Source organism: Glycine soja, chromosome 14, assembly GCF_004193775.1.
Source record: "Glycine soja cultivar W05 chromosome 14, ASM419377v2, whole genome shotgun sequence".
In the NCBI taxonomy this organism is placed as follows: Eukaryota; Viridiplantae; Streptophyta; class Magnoliopsida; order Fabales; family Fabaceae; genus Glycine; species Glycine soja.
In genome coordinates this window covers 2,309,925-2,326,233 of record NC_041015.1, presented here as the reverse complement: position 1 = coordinate 2,326,233, position 16,309 = coordinate 2,309,925, and the positions used below count along the sequence as shown (strand labels likewise).

At 35.0% G+C, this 16,309-nt stretch overlaps 1 protein-coding gene and 1 pseudogene across 1 annotated transcript; both read right to left on the bottom strand.

The window, feature by feature from the left end:
- Positions 1–5,806: 5,806 nt before the first annotated feature.
- Positions 5,807–7,381, bottom strand: LOC114385130 (glutathione S-transferase F9-like). The gene is made up of 3 exons (XM_028345114.1): positions 7,152–7,381; positions 7,007–7,055; positions 5,807–6,489 (listed from the first exon to the last, which is right to left on the bottom strand). The coding sequence occupies exons 1-3, from the start codon at positions 7,293–7,295 to the stop codon at positions 6,035–6,037; spliced, it is 648 nt and encodes a 215-aa protein (XP_028200915.1). The 5' UTR covers positions 7,296–7,381; the 3' UTR covers positions 5,807–6,034.
- A 3,116-nt stretch (positions 7,382–10,497) lies between these two features.
- Positions 10,498–16,256, bottom strand: LOC114383251 (annotated as a pseudogene).
- Between the last annotated feature and the right edge of the window lie 53 nt (positions 16,257–16,309).

Genomic DNA, 16,309 nt, shown 5'->3' with positions numbered 1-16,309 from the left:
TTGAGATTAGGGGTTAGTGTTAGGATTAGGATTAGGGTTAGGGGTGTAGGGATTAGGGGTTAGTGTTAGGATTAGGATTAGGGTTTAGGGTTAGGGTTAGAGCTTAGGGGTTTAGGGATTAGGGGTTGAAATTGGGATTAGGATTAGGGATTAGGGTTTGGGTTAGAGCTTAGGGGTTGAGATTAGGGGTTAGTGTTAGGATTAGGATTAGGCTTTAGGGTTAGGGTTAGGGTTAGAGCTTAGGGGTTTAGGGATTAGGGGTTAGTGTTAGGATTAGGATTAGGGCTTAGGGTTTAGGGTTAGGGTTATGGCTTAGGAGTTTAAGGCTTAGGGTTTTGGATTAGGGGTTATGAGTAGGGTTTATGGTTATGTTTTTAACTAATGAATTCATGGAACCCCACAAATAGTTAATGTACACAAACCAAAATAAGTAATGTTTTTAACTAACAAATTGATTCAACCCCAGAAATTCAATACATTCAAGAGAACTTAAACAAATACAATTCACTCGACTAACATACATAAATCAATGATTTGAACAACTCTCACGCTCAGATTGCATTGGACAGCAACGCCTGTTATGCCCTTCGGCTCCACATCTACTGCATTTTTGTCGGTGCTCAGATGGTTCTACCCAATTCATCTCATTCCTTATCCTTGTTGATTTTGGCTGACCTTTCGCACGAATTGTAGTTGGGTTAGGGATAAGTGTCCATGCGTCATTAGAAGGAGGAATAGCCGCTTCATTCCCAAGAGGCCACCATTGTGGGGAGTAAGCTTTTAAGATGTGCTCATTTGTATAAACAACATCTATATATTGGTAGTAGTTCAGGTTCACGTAACCACAAGCTGCAATAATATGTGAACATGGATAGTGAAGCGCAGAATACCTTCTGCATTGACAATAATGACCATTCAAGTTAACTGCCCACTTTTGTCCGTCACGTTGCGTAATAGGATTGAAGGTCTCCTCTACTTCAAACCTTGTGGAGTGGATGTCATACACGCGAACGATGTGCGAACAAGCTTGTTCTTGATTTTTTCTAAGTTCTTTAACAAGCTTTGAACAATATACTTGCCCTTCATTTAATTGTCTCTGGGCTTGGCGGCCACACTCAACAAAGTACTTTCGACACCTACTGTACGTTGATTTGACCAATGCTGTTATGGGAATGGTGCGACAATCCTTTACAACCTTATTGATACATTCTGAGAGGTTGGTTGTCATGTGGCCATATCGACGTCCTTCTCTATCATAATCCATCGTCCATTTTTCCTTTGAAATGCGATCAATCCATGTTGCTATGGCTGGACTCAGTTCACGAAATTTTTCTAAATTTTGATAAAAAAATGTGCTTGCAAGGAGTGTAGGCTGCATAAAATTAGTTATGAATAACAATTTTAAGTATATATGAAAGTTAAATTAACGTGACCATCAAATATGAAATCTTACCCAATTTCTTCAACATTTCTTTTTGTTTTGTATTATTGAATTTCCGATTGAAGTTGCTTGCTATGTGTCGCACGCAATAGACATGATAACCGTGGGGAGGTTGCCAACCAAGTGCTTCGTTAGCGACAACGGACTTAATACTCGCGTGTCGATCAGATATCAGACAAATACCATTTTTATCTGTGACGTGTTCACGCAAGTGTGCCAAAAACCATGACCATGTTGTCAATGTCTCACCTTCAACCACTGCGAATGCTAGAGGAAGCACACCACCATTTCCATCTTGTGATGTGGCCATTAAGAGGGTCCCACGATATTTGCCGTACAAATGTGTGCCGTCAACTTGTATGATTGACTTACAATACTTGAAAGCCTCTTTACATTGTCCAAAAGTCCAAAAAAATCTATGAAACTGATGGTGTTCGCGACTAACCGTATTCCCAACGATAAAATCGTCATGTAATACTTGAAAATATGATCCAGGAGAATGATTTTGCATGTGTGTTAGCCACGACGAAAGTTTCGCATATGACTTGTCCCAATCGTCATATTCAATTGTAATGACTTTCTGTTTCGCCAACCACGCTTTTTTGTACGATACCTTGTACGCAAATTCACTGTTAATCCTCTCTTGAATCAAAGAAATTTTTATTGATGGATCTTCTTTGACCATGCCTTTCAATAACATAACAAAATTTAAATGACAATTAATTATATATTGGGCTAGGCCTTTCTGAGCGCGCGTATTGAGCTAGACCTTCTTCAAATTTTTTTCTTTTCTTCAATTTTTCTGCCATTTTTGCTTGTTACACCTCCAATTTTTGTATCTGCAACCAAAAATTCAATTTAATTAATTTTCTAACTTTTAATCACAAATAACTGCTAAATAATTAATTTCAGGCCAATATTTGACTAATTTTCTACTATCAAAATACAATTATTTAGCAGTTATCACACTCTAAAGCATTAGGTGTCTGGAATCAAAATACAACAAATAACCTGTTAATTACTATGACAATCTCAGGTCAAAGAAAGTTATTATACCTTTTCTTGAGAATTTTCTATTGACAGTTTATGGTAAATTTTAACCATTAAAAAATTTCAATTGAGTCAATTCAATAATCACATCAACATGTGACTCATTTATATATGCAAATTAATAAATGAGATATATTAATATTTATCCAATAAATACTATCACATATATATTAATCTATCCGAATTATTGATATCCTATTTACAATAATCTTATGATCAAGAACGGTTTAAATTAAAATTAGAATAAATTTGTTTCTCATTATCATAATATCTATTATAATAACAAGTCTTTAATTTTAATCAAGGACATTATCAAATAGACTATTTGATCAAATAATGAAATATGACAATAAAAATAAAATAATACTTTATTATTAAAATTAGAATTGATTATATGATAATTTGAATCATGGACATACAAATTTATTTCCATCATACTCTTCCCAGTCAAGCACCCTCAAATGATTTGGCAGATGTTTAGGCTCATATGAAAAAGATGTGTTTCGAACAATGAGAATTCTGAGCCATTCCATTTTCTCAAAAGCAAAACCACTCCAATCTACTACTGCTCGCTGGGGAGGATCAGGCATTATCCCCTCAATCTTGTCACTTCCCTTTAAAACAAGTACAAACAAGTAAGTCAAATGCATGTTGTCATTATTATAATAGACTATAATGTATAAATTATAAAACAAAAGATACATGATTCTTACCAAATCATCAGTTAGTATTTCAATAACATCAACATAATACCATAGTCTGCTAAGTTGGCCGGGATTTTTTGGTGCCTCCTTCCTAACAATCTCTCTACCCATATCTTGTATTAGATCATGCATCTTCAAGCAGCCATACTCAATTGTGAGAAGAGATTTATTAACAAGTACATTAATGTTGGATGTTGAACCAAATTCCTGAAGTATCTTTTTCACATATTCTATTCTCTCCCCTTTGAAGAAGCAAGCTATATGTCTTGGAAATTAAACTTGTTTGACATTGTCTCCCAGTCTATCATAGCTTTTTTTTAGCACATCTTGAATCCTTTCGGGAGGAGTCCTCTCGTATTCTTCCAATGCACATTCCCAATCATCTAAACTTTCTTCATCAAGAGTAGCCAAATCAGAGCCTATTACTTTTAAAGCCAATGGAAGATGCTTGGAAACATCTACAGCAAGCCTGTTTTAGGATGGCTTTGTTTGAAGGCATTCCAACAAAAGAGCTCAAGAAAATGCTCCTCATCAAGCTCTTCATTTGATAAATTTTTTCAACTTGATAAGCAATTAGTACATCTGTCTCTTGTTGTTATAATGATCTTACTACCTGAACCAAAGCAATCACACCCTCCTGCCAGCTTTTCTAACTTGTCTTTGTCATCAACATCATCAAGAACCAAAGGAACTTTCTTTCGGCGAAGCTTGCGTTTTATTTCATACATTCTTTTACTTTTACTGCCCCCCAATTCAGTTTCTAACTCCTCTTGCATCTCTAAAAGAAGGGTCTTCTGTAGATCTTCCAGGCCATTGATTTTGTTTGATTAACATCGATTAGAAGGGTCTAATCGACCGACTTAGAAAAGGCTTATTCTAGTAGTGATTTCTCTCTAACATCGGCAAGAAAACTTGCAGCATCAAAGTCTTGCACAATGTTGTCCTACAAAGCTTTGGCAAGTTCTGTATTTCCGATACCACCAAGTCCATATATGCCCAACATGAGTACATTATCACCAGTATTTCATGTCTAGAAGTGACATTACTTCTTTTATGCGGGCGCCAAGTTCAACAGGGTTTTGATTGGTGTATAATGCTTTAGGAGGTATCTTTTTATAGACCTTCTCGACAATCTCTTCAATAAATTTGGTTTCATACCTGCAGGAGCACAACACATTATTTCTTTGATACAGGACTGGTATAAGAAAAAAGTAATTATTTCATATAAAATAAAATGTAAAAAGAGATGGATCTGATGTTTGACAAAAAAAAAATTACTATATAATTATTTCATATAAAATAAAATGTTCCTCTTAAAAAAAAAAACAAATTTAGGTCTCAGTAACTGTTAGGACCGGCCCTGCTTTGATAACAATATCGTTATAGCAAAAGCACTGAAATAACTAGTAGGAGCACAAAAACAAATAATCAAACGAGATGAATACAATAAAAACTCACTCACGAAAGCGGTGAATTTTGATTAGAAAAACATTTTAGTTGGGCTTAAGTTGCTGTCGAAACATGAATTTAGAATATAACTTCAAATTATCTAATATTGTGCGAATGAGGAAACTAGTAATCTTCCATCCACATATAGAAGGTGGAGCTTTAAAAATGTTACATATTATTAAACTGGATGAAATAGAAGGAAGAGAAATAGGTAGATGAGAAGAAAAAAGATGAGAAATAAGAGTGGTATGGTAGAAGAGATAAAGTGTCAGAAATATTTAAATTAAAGTTATCCAGTATTATTATTTTATTTACTTATTTTTTAATGTAATATTATAATGATAACATAGGCTCTACATGTACACACATTTCTGGTAACATAGTACGAGAGAGGGATCTACACCTCATTTTCTCACAAATATGCTCATATTAGAGTGAAAAATTTTAGTAGTGAGACCCATTCTTTTTTATGAATATTTCCTTTGTCTTACCAAATTACTCACACTTACTCAGATGAACACAATTTGTCGCCTCTCCTCACTCCTTCCACTCTTCTCTGCCCTACCAAACCATCCCTTAAATAATTCAATTTCATTTAGAACAAAGACATGATGGTTTTTGCTATTTTTGAGTATTATAAAGCATTTCTTTTTAGTTAGTTCCACTTTTTCAATTATATAATATTAATGTAAATTACGATTAATATAAAATTTTAATGAATCAAGTAATTTTTATAGTTTTAAAAAATCATTTCTTAACTATTTATAACTTTCATCTAATATAACTTTTATTGAAGAGTTGATAACGTTTGTTTGGTAGCGTTAGGGTGTAAGATACAGTGTACCCAAGGCAGAGTGAGAGAGAGAGTTTCAATCTCTTTGTGGATCAGTTACTAAAAATGGGAAGCAATGTTGAATTTGCATACATGATATATTTTGATCATGTGTCGTGTTCCTGTAAATATTTTGCGTTGAGATTTTATTTTTCTGTTCACGTATAATACCAAAACAGGTAGTGAAGAAATAAGAAAGAGAAAAAATTGTGAGTTCTAATTTTTCACTAAGAAAAATAGAAGTACAATATATATATATATATATATATATATATATATATATATATATATATATATATATATAACTTTTATTCAGTAGCAAAAGAAAAATAGAGGGTAAACAACGGGAAAGTTAAGAGCATGACCACAAGGAATATCCAAATTAAACACAAGCAAACAACTGAAAATGAAAGAAAGCAGAAATTCAACACATTCCATTAAGTTGAACACTACCCACTTTCTTCCTTTCATTGGAATCTGCTAAAAGTACATTTATTCTTGACTAACATATTCAAAGATGATACACTAATAGCAGTTTCCCTGAAACTCATTTAGCAACTAGATTGGAGCTCTGTAGAGCTGGAGAACCTTGTTCCATGATGGTCTACTGCTAATGTCATCCCACCAGGCACCCACATGCTTCCTCTCCTCTAACAAATACTTTTTCCCCATATTGTTCACAACATAATCAAGAAATGGAAGGTGGCTAATATCAGCAATGCTGAAGAAATCCCCAGCCAAATACTTAGTCTTTGAGAGCCTCTCCTCATAGATGTTCAACACTTGTACCAGCTTTGCTTCACTCTCCTCAATCACCTTGGGATCTGGAGTCACACCAAATAGTGAACCAAACAAACCATGAAGACACAAGTTGTAGGCTTGTGGATGAAAGTTGTGTGCTTCAACTTCTAGCCATTGCTCCACTAGACCCCTCTCTTCTATTGTTTTTCCCAGCAACTCAACCCCTTGAGATCTGTATTTTTCTGCATAATACCTCATTATAGCACGAGATTCTGCAGAAAAACATGAAAACACTCAAATTAGAGGGTACCAGTAACAAAAACTGAAGGAACAATCATAGATCAACAAAATAGGTTAAGCTATTAATCATTTGATCTTTTTTAATTTTAGTTCAGAAAACTGTTGAGTTTTAGTCCCTACACATACATACAAGTTAAGTTTTGATTCTAATGCTAACACCCATGGTTTTAAATAGCGTTTTGCAACCACAATTGCAACCGCAATATCAAAGTATTTTGACTCCTGTAATGCCGCAATTGCAATCCACATTTTCCCGCGATTACCTGAACTATAAAGGTTTTCTGACTTACCGTAACGCAACCACCGCCACGACCGCAATCGCAATTCAAAATCATGCTAACACCATAAAAGAATTTCTAACGCTAAAACGGATAGTTTTCTTACAAAGACGCTAAGACTTAAAGAGATATAAAAAGCAAGTGAATAGTACGTTTAACCAACAAACAAACTATAAGTAGAAAAACAGAACAAAGAAGCACAAAGTGTAACCATATAAGGTATAATCTCCATCTTTGATGACAGGAACAACTCCAAATGGCTGCAGATATTATGAATAAAGAACATGAATCAGAAGATAAAGAATCGAAGACAAAACATATTCAACAAAAAAGAAAGGAAAATACAAGAGTTGAACCTGTAGTTTGAGGTACTCAGGATCCTTCTGCTCCCCCTTAGTGACATCAACAGGGACAACCTCAAATTCGACTTCCTTCTCAACCAGACAAACCAGCACCCGCTTGGTGGAAGCACAGTGGGGACCGTATACTTTCACTGCCATGGTTTGATTCTCTTGAAAAGTCGTTCAGAACAAGAGTCAAATGGAAGAACCGCTTATATAGTTATATTATTGCTTAGTTAGTGGCAACACAACACTTATATATAGTGCTTGCCTCTACATGTGAATTAGTCACTGAAAGCAGCAAGCAAATTACCAAATATCAAGTTGATGGGTGAGATCTAATGTGGACACCACGTGAGACAGCAGATTGATATTTAATATTTATTGAATAATTTTAATCAATTAATTAATGTTATGCGTGGACAACTTTAACTTTAGTTAATAGATTAATTAAAGATAAATGATAATAAGTTGTATTTTTATTAAAAAAATATGTTATTTATAAAAGAATTTATAATTTATATGATAAATATTTTTAAAAATTTCTTAACTAATATTTTAAGAATACTTGTTAATAAGACCTTTGTGTAAGTAAATGATATATATCAGAAATGCAGCATGGGAGAATTACTTTTCATTAGTTAATAATTATTAAGTGGAGAAAGAAACTCATAGGATGCTTCTGGAGGAGACTCTGATTTTTTTTGGGATATTAGATTGTGAGGTCATACGTGGTGATCCTTATCTCCTCCCTTGGGTCAATAACTCAGGTGCGCTTATTTTTTCAAAATATTTGGTTGTCTGGTCATAAGTATATATGCTATTGTCTTTTTCATTTGGGAAGTTGCCCTACGTGTTAGTCTTTGCTAACTTACATATGTGGTCTTAAATAACAATGGAACTAACTCTGGTTTCCACCGGTTCACGCTAAGGAGTTAAGTTGATCCTTTTGAACACGAATTTGAATTTTTTTTTTTTATTAAATTCACTTAAAAAAAATTATGGAACATATATATATAACTGGCGTTCAAATAAAAAGAGTCTTATATATATATATATATATATATATATATATAAAATTGTAAAAAAAATAAGTCTTGAAAAATTAATATTAAATTTTTTAACTTATTGGATACAACATCTACAAATTCTTCATTTTGTGTCATCTAAAATACACTAGAAAAAGAAACTAGTAGTAGTTTTTTTTAACTCGTTTGGATAAGGCATCCATAAATTTTTCATGTTGTGAGAATCTAAAATACATTTGCTGACCGTTTAAAACTCAAAAACATGCATTCAAAGTTTGTTTAAAACAATATTTTATTGGTGGATTTTTACATTTTACCACCACAAACATAAAAACCATGGTCAAACCGAACAGCTCCACCCTCGATCTTCTTTCTCCCTTCTTTTCTGTTTCTCTTGCAACATAACAGAGAATGATGCAGTTGGAAAAATTAAAGTTTGGCGTTAATTAAATTTACCGGCCTGTACAATCTCTATTTAATTTGCTTCCGAGCAATATTAGATGTTAATTTTTTCTTCTTAATTCTTTTGCCTCTTCACCAGCCAATTAACACACGGTCGAAAAGGATATGCCACCTTGATTTTTCCAAGGTATGACACGCAAGATCTTACTCCTTGTAGTGACACTTGGTTTACTTTGATAACTATGTCCTTGTGATGAAACAGATTCCTATGCACACGAAATTATGTTACAAGAGCTCCATTCGCCATTGTGGTACAATGATATATAATTCATTAATTTTATGAGTCACAATCGTTTTATTTGTATGCTAAATTATTAATTAGTAGAAATCTTGTCATTGTAAATGTACTAAGAAACAATGATGATATTCTCTTTATAAAAATGTGACAAAGAAAACATTAGCCGCCCAAAGAAAACTAAGGCTGGGACCCGTGCAATTGCACGGTTATTTTAAAATCAAAAGCAGAAAGAGTGAAAGATAGAAGTAAAAAGGAAAAAAAAAAAATTGAACGGTGAAAGGTTCAGCAGATCAGCACGTGGCAAACACATGGAGGTGTGAGAAGTGGATGAGAAATTTGGAGGCGGGACAGACTTAATAAAATTATGTGTAAACCCCGTGACGTACAAAAAGGAAAAATTATGTAAAGAACCTAACAAATGGTTATTATCAAGCCTAGTTTCATTTCTTATTTTTCAAGTATCACAACTATATGATTTTAATTTTTTTAATGTTCTAATTGCCCTAATTAAGTCCCTCAACTATTTTTAATTCCGCAATCAAGTCTCTCTATCATTAATCTGTTAAATATAATATTTTTACTATATTGATTTTACATTGACACGATGACGTAATGCTTATGTTACATGCAAAAGTGAGAAACAAATTTAGTGATGGAGATGAGATTCGAACTATCACGCCATTAAATTGTAGCATGTCAATATGTGTGTCAACATCTATCAATGTGACATCATGCTAACTTAGCATATCAATGTCATGTTAGAAAAGTCTGTCAAACATGTAAAATTGATGGAGGAATTTGATTGTAAAATTGAAGATAATTTAGAGACTCAATTAATATAATTAAAACCTCAGGTATTAAACTTACACGATCCTAATATCTAAGAAATAAAAAATATAATTAAATTTTACTTTAAAAGTAATACCTAACAAAATTGCTATTATAGAGCTTTTCAGTGGTTTATTATTATTATTATTATTATTTGCTATATTTTTTAAAATTATTGTCTTAAGTGTTTATATTTAAATATTTATATTTTGTTATCAAACAAGATAACATGTTTAAAATAAACAGCCTCTTCTTTTTTTAGGTTTTTATTTTACTTGAGACTCATAACATGTTAACCTCTTATACATAGTTCAACTCTAATGGAAATAGCCATTGTTATAACTAAAGTATAAGACGAGACTCCAACCAAAAAACTAATACTACATTTATTAATTAATTGGGAGAGTCTCATGGCTTATTTATATAATACTACATTAAACTTTTTTTTTACTCGGCAGAGAATCAAAGTGATCAATGTCTCACATGTGTGAGCCATTTGGAAAAACATTCATCATATATATTCTTATTGAGTAAGAAAAATAGAGGGTAAACAGGTCGAATGATAAGAGAATGACCACAAGGAATATCCAAATTCCACACAAGTACATAACTGAAAATATATATAAAAAAAATAAAACTTCGTACCCCATTGCCCAGAGGCTCTTCGCTATGCGAAGGTATGGGGGAGAAATGTTGTACGCAGCCTTACCCTTGCATATGCAAAGAGGTTGTTTCCGGATTCGAACCCATGACCAACAAATCACCAAGGCACAACTTTACCGTATAAAAAAAAAAAAAGATCAAGTACAAATTCAACACATTCCATTCCATTAGGTTAAACATTACCCACTTTCTTCCTCAATTCCTAACTTTCTTTGGAATTTGGTAAAAGTTCATTTATTCTTCACTAACATATATATTCAATGATGATATAACAACAGACACTAATAATTCAGTTTCCATGAAGTCCATTCAACATTAGATTGGAGCCTTGTAGAGCTGGAGAACCTTCTTCCATGATGGTCTATTGCTAATGTCATCCCACCATGCACTCACATGCTTCCTCTCCTTTATCAAATACCCTTTCTCTATTTTGTTCACAACATACTCTAGAAAAGGAAGGTGGCTAATGTCAGCAAGGCTGAAGAAATCTCCAGCCAAATATTTAGTATTTGACTGCCTCTCATCATAAATGTTCAACACCTGACCCAGCTTTGCTTCACTCTTCCTCAATCACCTTGTTGGGATCTGAAGTCACTCCAAGCATTGTAGCAAACAAAACATGAAGAGCCAAGTTATAGGCTGGTGGGTGAAAGTTGTGTGCTTCAACTTCTAGCCACTGTTCCACAACACCCCTCTCTTCTACTGTCCTCCCCATCAACTCTTCCCCTTGAGACCTGTATTTTTCTGCATAAAACCTCATTATAGCACGAGATTCTGCAGAAACACACGAAAGCACTCAAATTAGCAGGAACCATGTAAGAGTAGAAACAAAATTAGTTAAATTGGAGAAACAATATTAATCATGAAGCATGAAAATATGAGTTCAAAGTGTAACCTTATAAGGTGTAATCTCCATCTTTAATGACAGGAACGCATCCAGAGGGCTGCAGATATTACGAATAAAGAACATTATAATCAGAAAATACAGAATTAATCAAATAATAATCTTGAAGGCTCTATCATATTCAACAAGAACGGAAGGAAAATAGATAGATGGAAGAGCTGAACCAGCTGTAATTTGAGGAACTCAGGATTCTTCTGTTGGAGCAAAAATAGGAGAAACAAGAAACACATAAATCAATCTAAACACATGAACTCGTGAGAGAGAAAGATTGGAGGGAAATTTCTGTTATTCTATTGTGTATCTGTTACACGTAACCATATGTTTATATATAGACTAACTCAACTAACTAACCACCATCAACTACTAACAAACTAGTAACTGTTTTTTTGAATTATCCCTAACATCCCCCTTTGATTCAAAAACATGAATTATCCCTAACTCTCCCCTTTGATTCAAAAACAGTGAATCAACAACAAGAACATTACAGCAACATTTATTGAACAAAACTTCTTAATCCTCCAAACTTTGAACTCCTACTTTCCTTCTTAGCTCCTTGAATCTGTCAGCCTTCAAAGCCTTAGTCATTATGTCAGGTAGCTGAACCTCAGTTCTGCAATGCACTAGCTTAACCTTTCCTTTAGCCACTTGATCTCTCAGAAAATGAAATTTAGTCTCAATGTGCTTGCTTCGGTCATGAGAGACTGGATTCCTTGCTAGATCAATAGCAGATTTACTGTCTACTAATAATTCAATAGCCATTCCAGTAATGATTCCAAGTTCTTGAAGCAGAGAAGACAACCATGAAGCTTGACAAGCAGTTGAACATGCTGCAATATACTCAGCTTCACAGGTTGATAGAGCTACAACACTTTACTTCTTTGAGCTCCAGGACATAGGTGCACCAACAATCATGAATATATATCCCATGGTACTTCTTCTATCCAAAACATCTCCACACCAATCAGAGTCTGAATAAGCCACATGATGTGGTCTAACCTTCTCATCTTGATGTGGGAATAAAATGCCCATATTCAGTGTACCTCTAAGATATCTCAAAATTCTTTTGGCTGCAACCATGTGAGAGTGCCTAGGATCACTCATGAATTTGCTAATCATCCCAACACTGAATGCTAACTCAGGTCTTGTATGACAAATATACCTCAGACTTCCCACAATTTGTCTGAATATAGTTCCATCCACCACAGCCTCATTCTCACACTTATCCAACTTCAAATTCACCTCAGCTGGTGTAAGTGAAACATTACAGTCCATCATATTAAACTTCTACAGTACCTCAAGTAAGTACTTTCTCTGATGCATGAATAGACCTTTCTCAGAATGCTGAAATTCTAAGCCTAGAAAATAGGATAAGGTTCCTAAATCAGTCATTTCAGATTCTGATTCAACTCTTCAATTCTCTTGGAGCTGCTGTCAGTTATGAGTAGATCGTCTATATATAGGCAAATGAACAATGCCTCCTAATCCTGGTCAATAAGCTTGACATACACACCATGCTCAACTGAACATTTCTCAAAACCAGAATCAGAGAGAAATTTATCAATTCTCTTGTTCCAGGCCCTAGGTGCCTGTTTCAACCCATAGAGTACCTTTCTTAATCTCAACACCTTTTCCTCATTACCTTTACTGATGAAACCGGGGGGTTGGTGTACATATACTTCCTCTTCTAAAGGACCATTTAGAAAAGCTGATTTTACATCCAATTGCCATAATTTCCAACTTTTCTAACTAGCTATAGCTACCAATAGTCTTACTGTTTCCAACCTAGCCACTGGTGCAAAGACCTCTGAGTAATCAAGTCCTTCCCTCTGCATGAAGCCTTTTTCCACTAACCTAGCTTTGTATTTTGCCACTGTGCCATCAGGTTTCAGCTTGACTTTAAAAACCCATTTAACAGCTATTGGTGTCTTGTTAATTGGTAAATTTACCAATTCCTAAGTACCATTCCTCTCTATGGACTTAATCTCTTCATTCATTGCTTCTCTCCATTTACCATCTGATATTGCTTCCTTAAAACTCAAGGGTTCGGCATCAGCTAACAGCACCAAGTGTTGTGCTAAGTCATTTTCTGCAGTCACAATACTTGAACTTGCCTGATATAATTGAAAATCTTTAAGTCTGGATGGCAGATTCCTTTGTCTTTGTGGTCTTTCTACATGTAAGTGACGTGGAGGTGAATGATCATCATTAGAAATTAAGGCATTGGGATTTACCTCAGCAGCAACCTCTTCCCTCACTAAATCATCAAAAATGTCATTTTCCCAATCCAGGTTCAAACTAGTCATAGGAGTAATACTGTCCTTAGACCAGTTCCAAGCTTCTGTTTCCATATGATGAACATCTCTACTATACACCACTTGTTTAGTCACTGGATTATACAGTTTGTATGAACCAGTGGGGTTGTAGCCAATAAAGATCATTGCTTCACTCTTGCTGTCTAGCTTCTTCCTTTTCTGATCAGGAATATGTTTATAGCATAAAGAGCCAAATACCTTAAAGTGTTTGACTGAAGGTTTCAATCCAGACCAGGCTTCTTCAGGTACCATTGAATCTAGAAAATTGTGTGGTAGATTCTTTGTTTTCAACATACTTCTCACCATATTGAGTATAGTTCTGTTTCTTCTCTCAGCAACCCCATTATGTTGGGGTGTATAAGGTGCAGTGACTTCATGCACTATACCTTAATCGGTACAATACATGTCAAACTCACTTGAGTTGAATTCTCCACCTCCATCTGTTTTGAGGATCTTCAGTTTCCTCCCTGATTACTTTTCTACCAGTGCTTTAAATTGTTTAAACACAATAAAGACTTCACTTTTTAGTTTAATGAGATAAATCCAAACTTTCCTGCTCAGGTCATCAATAAAAGAGACAAAGTATTTATTGCCTCCAAGTGAAACAGCACCAAAAGGACCACACACGTCGGAATATACAACATGCAACAAATCACTGGCCTTGGAAGCAGTATATGAGCTGAAAGAATTTCTTGATTGCTTGCTGATCAAACAATTGTCACAGATCTTTTTTGGTGTCTGAATTGATGGTAATCCCATAACTATATTCTTTGATTTCAGGGTTCCTAAATCTCTGAAATTAAGATGCCCTAGTCTTTGATGCCACAACCAAGATTCCTTATTTAAAGAAGTAGCATTCAGGCACTGAGTTTCCATTGCTGTTAGACTAACTTAAAAGGTTCTGTTTGAAGCCATAGCTGCCCTCATGACCAGCCTTTCATTCTGATCATAGATTTCCAGAAAGCCTTTTGGAAATCCTATGGTGAAGCCTTTCTCTAGGAGTTGCCTTAGACTGATCAAGTTAGTATTCATCTTTGGTACAAACAGCACATTAGTTATCATAGCATCCTTACCATCTCTTCTTTTTAACAACACATCACCTACTCCTTCAGCTTGAATTGATCTATTATCAGCAAATCTGACTGTGTTCTTTCTATTCTCATCAAAGTTAATTAACCAGTTTCTATTTTCAGTCATATGATTAGAGCAGCCTGAATCTATATACCAATTATTCTCACAGCTACTCATATCAGAATTTGTAGTCATCATAAGCAAGAGAGGTTGGTCATCAGACTTTACCTCGGTATCCTCTTTATCCAAATATGCTTCATCATGTTGCTTGCCTTTGCTTTCATTCTGAGTGGGAGGGGCTTTGCATTCAGTAGAGAAATGCCCAAGCTTTCCACAGTTGAAGCACTTCAATTTCTTTCTATCCACTATCTTTCTTCCACCTTTCCATTGACTGTTGCCACTTTTTCTTTCTGATTTTCTTGACTTATCTTGATCAGATCTTTCTTGATCTTGATATTGAGAGTTCTTGTAATTTTCACCTCTGGAACCTTTGCCCCTTCCTCTTCCTCGAGATCCATTTCTTCCACCATTGCTCCTTTTCTTAGAAGTTTGAGCAAACAAAGCCTGATCACCAGACCTTCCTGTGGATCTCTCCATGAGTCGCTGCTCATGAGCTTCAAGTGAGTCTTGAAGGTCTTCTACCTTCAACTCATCTAGCTTCCTGGATTCTTCGATCGCCACAACAATATGGTCGAAATTTGGGGTTAGCATTCTCAATATCTTTTCAACAATAGATTGATCAGAAACTATCTCACCACATGCCTTCATGGCATTGGTATGAGAGATAATCCGATTAAAGAACTGAGCTATCTTTTCATTTGACTCCATTTGCATCAATTCTTATTGGCGGCGAAGAGTTTGTAGCCGGACCTTTTTCAGTTGCTCCCCTCCTTTGTTACAAGTTTCAAGAATTGTCCATGCGTGTTTCGCATTCTTTGCATTGGAGATCTTTTCAAAATGTGCATCATCTATGCACTGGTGTAAGAGAACCAAAGCTCTACAGTCTTTCTTCTTGTTGTCCTTGAACGTGGCGCGTTGTTCTTCAGTTGCCCTTTCAGCAAGATCAGGGAATCCTTGTTCCACAATGTCGTTTACATCTTGTGATCCCAACAATGCCTTCATCTGAACTCGCCATCGATCCCAGTTCTTGTCGTCTAACATTGGAAAGTTCGCCGAAAAGTTTGCTCCTCCAGTTGGCCCCATGAACACAGCGACAATCAAAACAAAACAGATGAAAGAAATGAATGATCCCTAGATCATAAACCAATGCTCTTGATACCAATTTGTTGGAGCAAAAATAGGAGAAACAAGAAACATAGAAATCAATCTAAACACATGAACTCGTGAGAGAGAAAGATTGGAGGGAAATTTATGTTATTCTATTGTGTATTTGTTACACGTAACCATATGTCTATATATAGACTAACTCAACTAATTAACCACCATCAACTACTAACAAACTAGTAACTATTTTTTGAATTATCCCTAACATCTTCTGTTTCCCCTTAAAGATATTAAAAGGGATAACCTCAAATTCGATTTCCTTCTCTTCCAAGCAAACTAGCACCCGTTTTGTGGAAGCACAGCTAGGTCCGTACACCTTCACTACCATGGTTAATTTGTTTCTCTTGAAAAATCCTTCAAGAAGAGTGAATTGGAAGAGCCAC